The sequence below is a fragment of the Ostrinia furnacalis genome, unplaced genomic scaffold (assembly GCF_004193835.3).
Source record: "Ostrinia furnacalis isolate ACB-3 unplaced genomic scaffold, ASM419383v2 OfSCF4509, whole genome shotgun sequence".
Classification (NCBI taxonomy): domain Eukaryota; kingdom Metazoa; phylum Arthropoda; class Insecta; order Lepidoptera; family Crambidae; genus Ostrinia; species Ostrinia furnacalis.
The window spans coordinates 14370-23152 of record NW_021134748.1 but is presented as its reverse complement, the minus strand read 5'-3'; the positions used below and the strand labels follow the sequence as shown (position 1 = coordinate 23152).

The 8783-nt window shown below is 42.1% G+C and overlaps 1 protein-coding gene across 1 annotated transcript; it reads left to right on the top strand.

Moving 5' to 3' along the window:
• The first annotated feature begins 156 nt into the window (after positions 1–156).
• Positions 157–8628, top strand: LOC114359604 (nucleolar protein 9). Its single transcript, XM_028314056.1, has 7 exons — positions 157–440; positions 657–1536; positions 2033–2186; positions 3211–3336; positions 6231–6398; positions 7417–7572; positions 8358–8628. The coding sequence occupies exons 1-7, from the start codon at positions 242–244 to the stop codon at positions 8604–8606; spliced, it is 1932 nt and encodes a 643-aa protein (XP_028169857.1). The 5' UTR covers positions 157–241; the 3' UTR covers positions 8607–8628.
• The last annotated feature ends 155 nt before the right edge of the window (positions 8629–8783 follow it).

The following is an 8783-nucleotide window of genomic DNA, read 5'->3' as shown; positions in this document are numbered from 1 at the left end:
TTATTATTTGTGATTAGATATTGTCTTTTATGTATAGAAGACTGCGGGTGAAAAGGTTAACATTTGCTATACTACACGTGCTAGCTTGGCTGTTTATCTAGGCATGCTGTTGCTAAAAAAGAAAAATAGTTATGACAGCAGTGCTCTCACTGACATTGACAGCTTATGTTATGACAACATAACCTCTCAACTCCACCTGTTTTTAATTGTTTGTGTTTCAAAACCAGGAAAATATTACAAAATGAGTGAAGAAACCCCTGCAAATGGTTTACCCAAAAAGCGAAACCGGACTAAGCGTAAAAACTTCTTGGCAAACGCGAAGAAATATGCGAAAAAGGGGCAAATGGGTCGCGGCACTCGCATGCCCGATGAATTGTACCAATACTTCGTGGGAATCCTCGATGCTATGAAGCAAGGCGTTGAAAACAAAGAAGAAAGAGGTAAGTTTGTCATTGAAGGCTGTTGGGAGGTCATTTTTGATGATTTAACTTATTTATTTAATGTCTTCAAAAGTTTCAAAATGAAGGTTACATTGGCTTGTATATTTTTGTACCCTATGAAATTGGCTACTTTGTCTGAATGAAAGCTAAGTTGACCATATTCTATGTTTGCACTACATAAAAAATAATAATGATAGTATTTTCTCTAATTTTCAGAATCACTTGTGAACAACGTTTTGGAACGAACTAAAGATGAAGAGCTAAATATAGTTGGAAATCAGCTCGGTTGCCGGGTCATCGAGCTGCTGCTGCCGTTCGCATCCGCTGCAGATCTGGAGCGTTTCATCGAGGTCCTCTCACCAGAGTTACGTAGACTCTGTTCGGACAACTTTTCAAGTCATGTCGTTGAAACGTTACTAAGAGTATCGTGTGAAAGAGCTATAGAGAAGTTGCAAGTCAAAGAAGAGGAAGAAGAAGTGCCCAAAAAGAAAAAAAAGACAGAGACGGAACCGGAATCAGAATACAGTGAAGAACATGTACAGAAATGCTATGAATTCACAATTAAAATCTGTAAATATGCTCTCAATAATTTAGAAGACTTTGTATGGGACTCATATGCCAATCACATTTTGCGCAGCGCTTTAAAATGTCTCAGCGGAATTACACTACTACCTGGTGAGAAACCCAAAACGAATATGTTCAAAGTAACATTGCCAGATAACAAAGGCATTCCTCCACATTTGACGAAAATGGAATACAAAATTGTACCTGACGAATTTAAGGAATTAGTGAAAGAATTTGCCAACCGATTGTCTGCTTGGCCTCAGTTTAAGGATCTACCGTACCAGAATCTAACGTCAGCGTTGCTGCAAGTGTTACTATATGCAATTAGAAATGTGGATAATTCAATAACTAAAAATTTGTTGAAGAAGCTATTGGATGAGAGCTTTGCGCCTGATGATTGGGTGTCAAACGCCCATGATGAGAAGAAGAATGATGAAAAAATTGATGTCGACAGCAAAGATAATGTTAAGGAGAGCAGCAATGTGGAAGGTGGAGATTTGCCTCCTGTTTTTGGAGATCAATCAGCTGTTAGGTAGGTCTACATTTTTATTTTTTTAGACAAATATTTTTACCTCTTTGTGTATAGTTATAACATAGTCACCATAAACTGCAAGCTGTTAAATAGCAGCATATAATTTGTCATAATATTTTCCACTTGGTTCCAGGACAAATTGCTAGTGTGGAAAAACTAGGGTGATTGCTATAGTAATTAGCCTATACATAGCTATTGGCATATTGGATTGTATAAGTAAGAGACAAAAATATTTACTACATTGGACTGTGTGTGTATTGCTCAGAAAAAATATTTGTCTCTTTTCCTCTCTTAATAACTTCCATTAGGCTTGTTTCTTTTTATTTTAGGCAAGTTGGCCAATAACTATGTATTGGCTAATTACTATATCGTTCACCCTAATTTGGTTTAGGCATGGTATCTTTTAGATTAGTTAAGTGGCATAAACTAATTAATTGAACAACAACATTCAACTATTTTTAACTCTCTTTCTTTATTTTATTCTTCATTGTTCTAGGCTCTTGGAGGCTGCGTTATTCGTGGCCAAGAAGAAGATGTATACCCAGATCTACGCCAAGTGCTTCATCAACCGGCTCGGCCAGCTAGCCACCGTGCCCATGCTCAACTTCACCGTACAGCGGCTCATAGACAACTGCCAGTGTAAGGAAGAGGTATGTATATGCTTAGACAGTCCGCAGACTATAGGTTCCCTACTTATTGTACTTGTAATGTCAGGTAAAAGATACAACATCAACTCAAGTCAAAGCATAACTGATTTATTATTTGTATACCCACAATTAGTTACAATATTATAAACTGTCAATGTCAACCAAATACAATATCAGGATAATTTAATAAAATAGGCGTTTCGAACCGAAACGACATACTATCGAACAAATAAATTACCGAAATAATGAGCAATCGCTGTAGGGTTTTTCGCTACACGATTTTTCGCAAAAACGTTACATCGCACCAATCAAGCATCGTTGGAATAAAATACCGCACAACTGAATTACGGACACAACATTTATGCTATCGCATTAGGCTATTGACCTGTAAAGATAGTTTAAGTTGGTGAAAATAAATAAAATAAAATAAACATGTTCGATATAATAAAAATCGAATTATCATCTTTCGAAATCAAGTATACAGACATTTAGTCGGCCGATATTTGTCAGTATAATGGTGTCTACTCACGGACATTGCCCGCGGGCGGCGTGACCGGAGGGAGCGGCGAGCGTTCGGCGAACGAACGAGCAATGTTCGGTTCGCGAGCGAACATCGAAGAAGACGATCCTGACGCACTCTCTTCAACGACTTTGCACAAAACGGTCTCGATAACATTGTAAACTTATACCGAATAGATAATTAATTTCATACAGTCCACTCTTTTCATTTATAAACTTCCACTACACTCACTATCGAAGTAACAAATGGTATAAATAAACATGTAAGGAAATGCGCACATATGATCTAAAATACGTCACTCTCACAGTACTGTCTCACTCTATACCGATATAGGTTGATTGGTTTAATATTGTCCAGATGTACAATAACAATCAATGTCCATGTCCAATGTCCAATAGTGTCTGAGTTTCTTGCGCTGCTTCTTCTCAGCACTGGCCCATTTATTGTCCTGAAGCCTACTTACAGAAATAAATGAGTTTTACTGAGTTTTTTTTTACATGTCTGCAGTTCGAGCCGATGTTCGACGAGCTGAGCGCCAAGTTCGGCGCTTTAGTGATCGGCAACACCGGCGTGCTCGTTGCGATCGCCAAGGCTTGCGTGCGGCTGCGAGCGAGACAGGCGCAGTTCATCGCGGTAAGTGTAGATGGATATTACACACTAAATTGTACACCACATAAGGCAAGAAAGAAATATAGAAAAGATCACAATTTAGGCGGCCTTAGCGCTATAAAGTACACAAACAGATCGAGCTGATGTTCGACGAGCTCGCACGCTAAGATTGCGAGCAAGACAGGCGCGGTTCGACGCGATGAGTGTACGCTAGACGAGCCGAGCACAAGCTGAGCTAAAATTCGTGTAGTGTGGACCGACTTACGAGCGTTTGGCTCGTACTCGATTGTGCTCCGCCCATTGTCGGTTTTTTGACGAAAAAAAAGGTATTTATATCGCGCAAAGGAGAGCTATAGTGATTGTTATGACACCACGAGTAGAACGGTTTGCGCTCAGATCGTGATAAGATCGTCTAGCATAGACCCAACTAAACAGTCTTGAGCCATGTTCCACGAGCTCGCTAACCAAGATTACGAGCAAGACAGGCGCAGTTCGTCGCGGTGAGTGTACACAAACAGTCTTGAGCCATGTTCGTCGAGCTGAGCGCCAAGTTCGGCGCGCTAGTGATCGGCAACACCGGCGTGCTCGTTGCGATCGCCAAGGCCTGCGTGCGGCTGAGGGCGAGACAGGCGCAGTTCGTCGCGGTAAGTGTAGATAGATACATAAAACACACCGCACCTTCGGTAGAACAAGGGCACAATTGCACTTTTTGCAATTTTACAGGAGAGCTATTTTAAGATTTTTATTGGATTTAATATGGTCTAGCTCTGATAATATTGCTGTAAAGTGGTCCACCTTTGCATGACATAAACTATATACTTTTAACGCGCATTGCTTGCAAGAATAAAAAGCTTTTAGTTTTTTTTATATAAATTTTCTTTTCAAGGAAGGGGTTCATTTATGCCCTTGTTCCACCAATATCTAAATTATTTTGTAGTTATGACCAATTTGAGTTTTAATTTAGGATGATGTTGGAATAAAAGTAAGCAGTGTTTTTGCATAAATAATGTATTTTTTTTATTAATTTAAAAGTGTGTAGTAACTTCACACAAAAAAAGTGAATAAAACTTAGAGATAACATGACTTTTTAGTATTTATCTATAGAAAAGCGAAAGGTCACTGATTGACTTTACAAAATGTCAGAAACTATAACACCTACAAACTTGAAATTTGGCAGGTAGGTTCCTTATAGGGTGTAGACTGTAGATATCCGCTAAGAACGGATTTTACGAAACTCCTACCCTGAGGGGATTAGACGGGGTACACGCGTACGAAGTCGTGGGCGGCCGTTAGTTCTTTAATCAGTCTTCACTCTTTTGTAACTACTGTTCCAAAACAAATAATAGCAAAACTCTGGAAATACTGTAGCAAAACTCTGGAAATACGCTCGTTATTACTTATAAAATAATAAAATTTTAATAAAAATAACATAAACTTAACAAAAAAATTGTCTCTTTATGTTTTACTAGCTTTCCGCCCGCGGCTTCGCCCGCGTGGAATTTTGTCTGTCACAGAAAAACTTTATCGCGCGCGTCCCTGTTTCAAAAACCGGGATAAAAACTATCCTATGTTCTTTCCCGGGACTCAAACTATCTCTATGCCAAATTTCATCAAAATCGGTTGCGAGGTTTAAGCGGGAAAGCGTAACAGACAGACAGACAGACAGACAGACAGAGTTACTTTCGCATTTATAATATTAGTTGGGATTCAGTACCTACACTGTTTTTAATTGTAATTTAATCCTTTCATAATGGAGTTTTAGTTAAATCGTTGAATTTCTAAGCACATTTTTTGGAATTGCACACGACTTTAAGCCCAAAGAATAAAAAAAAATTGGACGGACAAGGGCATAACTGTCTGAACGACTTTTTCCCTCCAATTTTTGAATTACTTACTAGGCATAAGTGTGATAGATGTGGCCTTGTCACTCCAGAAACCAAAAACATTAAAGGGCATATTTACCATTGCGGCGTTAGCGCTCCAAATGACAAGTACTTTATTCCCCGCCAACGGCGCAACTGACCAATGAGACTTTGTCGCGTCAGAACAGTAAAATAAAAGCGCCAATAAGACAAAGCCGCTTTTGGCCTCTGGCGGTTTTTTGAAGGAATTAAACGGGTGTTTTTGTCTCTTCAGTTGAAAACACATGTTTAAAGTATTTCTGCATACTTAACTCATTTTTGCAATTTTTGACAATTGTGCCCTTGTTCTACCGAAGGTGCGACACGTTATTGTACACCAGTTCCACCACAAAAGACAAGAAAGAAAGAAATATACAAAAGATACGGCACAATTTAGGCGGTTTTATCACTAAAAGTACACAAACAGTTAGAGGCGATGTTCGACGAGCTCGCTCGCTAAGATTGCGCGCGAGACGCCACGGTAAGTTTATGGTTGGTTTCAGCCAAATGACGTCCACTGCTGGACAAAGGCCCCTAAGGATTTTCACAACGACCGGTCCTGTACCTGCATCCAGGTTCTTTCTACGACCTTCACCAGATTGTCTGTCCACTTAGTGGGAGGCCTGGCCTGCTACACACTACGTCTTCCAGCCTGTGGTCGCCACTCGAGAACTTTTATACCCCAATCGCTAAATTGCTATCGGGTCTCCGAGCTAAGAGCTGGTTCAGATGTCGCGTTCTGTTCGGAGATACTAGACTACTAGAGGTTCATATATTCTGTCCACATGCAGTCGCGCATTTTCAAAACTTGAGAGTGACAAAAGGCATCACCTGGTCAAGCTCTTAAGTGCCCCGCTCACTGCCACTTGTGTTTTGCAATTCTGCGATCTGTAGCAGTTACTTTATGATTTGATCACGTAGGGAAACTCTCTCAATCGTCCTTCCTTAGGGGGGTCTAAGTAGGCCGCAAGGTGCACCTCATTTCAAACATAATGATGACGTCAATACTATTTCCAGAACCTAGAGGCAGCCCTGGAATGCAGTACCGAGGCAGGCCAGAAGTACTTCTCAGTGGCGTGCTTACGTCTCCTACCGCTCAGCCGCCTGGACACGTCGCAGCTGCACGAGGACTACTTCATACACGTGCACGGCTCCGTCATGCTGCAGAGCATCCTGGAGTTCCAGGTCAGTGGACACTACTGTATAGGCAGCCCTAGAGTGCAGCAGCGATGGACCTAGAAGCAGCCCTAGATTGCGGCAGCGAGGCTTCTAAAGGCAGGCCTGGCAGAGGTATGTGGCGACACCTATCGACTCGTCACTACAAACTGGTGGCAGGAATCAATCAACAGATGGCGCTGTTACAAGCTTACAACGGCACACGCCTCCGCGCCATCGTTATCGTTTTAGCGCTCACCAGTTGGCGCCACTGTAGAATAAGGTCACTGTCATTTGCTAATGGCAAAGACAGTGGCGCCAACTGGTGAGTGTTGAATCAGTAAGAGGACTATTGCATCGCCGCACTGATACTGGTGGTGACTTTTTGTCACCGTGACAGTCTCTTCTCTTTTACACTTTTATAAAGTGAAAAAAAAAAGAGAGAACTTAGTACATATTTTTGCCTTTGGAGAGACATACTGTTACGGTGACAGAAGTCATCACCAGTGGCGCCAACCTGCATTGTGCCGTTACGATTTGGTATTTCTTTGAGGTGTTTGAGTAAATTAAAGTACATCTATCTATCTACGGTACCTTACTCCCATCATCATCATATCAGCCATAGAACGTCCACTGCTGAACATAGTCCTCCTCCAATGCTTTCCATGCTGCCCGGTTGGTAGCGGCCTGCGTCCAGCGCCTTCCTGCTACTTTTACGATGTCGTTGGTCCACCTTGTAGGTCAGTCTTTCCCAAAGTGGGCGATAACGCTCCCTTGTGTGCGCTGCAGGCTTAAAGGGGGGCCGTAAGAGACCCAGAAAAAAAAAGGGACGTTGTGTAGAGGCTTGGGAGGCGTCATCTACTAGGAGGACTCTTAGACATCGACTGAGCTCGACTCTTGACTACAAAAATGGGGGGCGCTAAAAATAATTTATTCTCAAAGTGGGCAGTAGACTAAATAAGTTTGGGAACCGCTGTTGTAGGTGGACGTCACACGCTGCGTTTTCCTTATCTTACTCTAAAACAAGCCAATTTACGTCGTTCCCCAGAGGCCAGCCAAAGCAGTGAACAGCCTGTTAGAGTTGTCCGCTGAAGAGTTACTGGTGGTGCTGCAAGACGCGAAAGGCTCACACGTGGCCGACGCCTTCTGCCGCAGCGCCTGCGTCGGGGGCAAGGCAAGGGACAAATTAGTGTGGAGACTCAAGGTTAGTTACATTCAATTTCAAATCTTTTTCAATACATGTCTTTTTCAATATACAGGGTGTTAGGTAAATGGGTATGAGCCGACACTAGTCCATGTTAACATGGGCGTATAAATGGTATGGTCATATGGTGAAGTCAGAAAATTGATATCTTCATTTTAATTATTTAAATCAGTCTTTCCCAAAGTGGGCGATAACGCCCCCTTGTGGGCGCTGCAGGCTTAATGGGGGCGGTAAGAGACCCAGAAAAAAAATCGGGACGTTGTGTAGAGGCTTGGGAGGCGTCGTCTACTAGGAGGACTCTTAGACACCGACTGAGCTCGACTCTTGACTACAAAAATGGGAGGCGCTAAAAATAATTTATTCTCAAAGTGGGCAGTAGACTAAATAAGTTTGGGAACCACTGATTTAAATTTTCATACAAATCGGATTTTATAAAATTTATTTTGTATAACAATTAAAAAAAAATGATAATATCAAATTTCTGACTTCACCATACCATTTATAAACCCAAGTTAACATGGGCTAGTGTCGGCTCATATACCCATTTACCTAACACCCTGTATAACCCGCAGAATCGCTAAAATCAAGTGGCAGTGGGCGGGGCACATAGCTCGTAGAGCTGATGGCCGCTGGGGCAGGAAAGTTCTTGAGTGGCGACCACGAGCCGGAAGACGTAACGTGGGCAGGCCTCCTACTAGGTGGACCGACGATCTGGTGAAGGTCGCGGGAGGTGCCTGGATGCGAGCGCGCAAACAATGATGATAAATTATCTATTCTCTTTCCAGGGCTACTACCAAACGCTGGCGTTGTCCCAGCATGGCTCCCGCGCTTTCGAACGCATCTTCGAGTCCTGCAGCCCTGAACAGAAAATAAAACTGATGGCTGAGATATCAGACAAAAGCAACCTCCTCAACGGGACTGACTACGGCCGGATCATAGCCCAGAAACTGGACGTGGATACATTTAAAGCCAACCAGCAGCGTTGGGAACAGAAATATTTAAAGAGAGCAGCTGAGAGTGGAAATAAAGATTAATTCTGTAGTTGCTGTTTTATTTTACACGCTTGGAAAAATTAGAAAAGTATCTATGATCAAACGAGAATATGTGTCGGTTGCTTCTGGGCCGCCATAGGCATCTATAGAGCGTCTTAGAGTGAGCTCGATCATAGATTCTGAATTATGATCTCAGTTGGTACAGCTTGGTGCAAGAAA

Bases quoted from the DNA above. Each gene is read 5' to 3' on its own strand.
- LOC114359604 (XM_028314056.1), top strand. From the start codon at position 242: ATGAGTGAAGAAACCCCTGCAAATGGTTTACCCAAAAAGCGAAACCGG. The intron at 1,537-2,032 runs GTAGGTCTACAT...TCATTGTTCTAG, and splicing joins GGAGATCAATCAGCTGTTAG to GCTCTTGGAGGCTGCGTTAT. The intron at 2,187-3,210 runs GTATGTATATGC...ACATGTCTGCAG, and splicing joins ACTGCCAGTGTAAGGAAGAG to TTCGAGCCGATGTTCGACGA.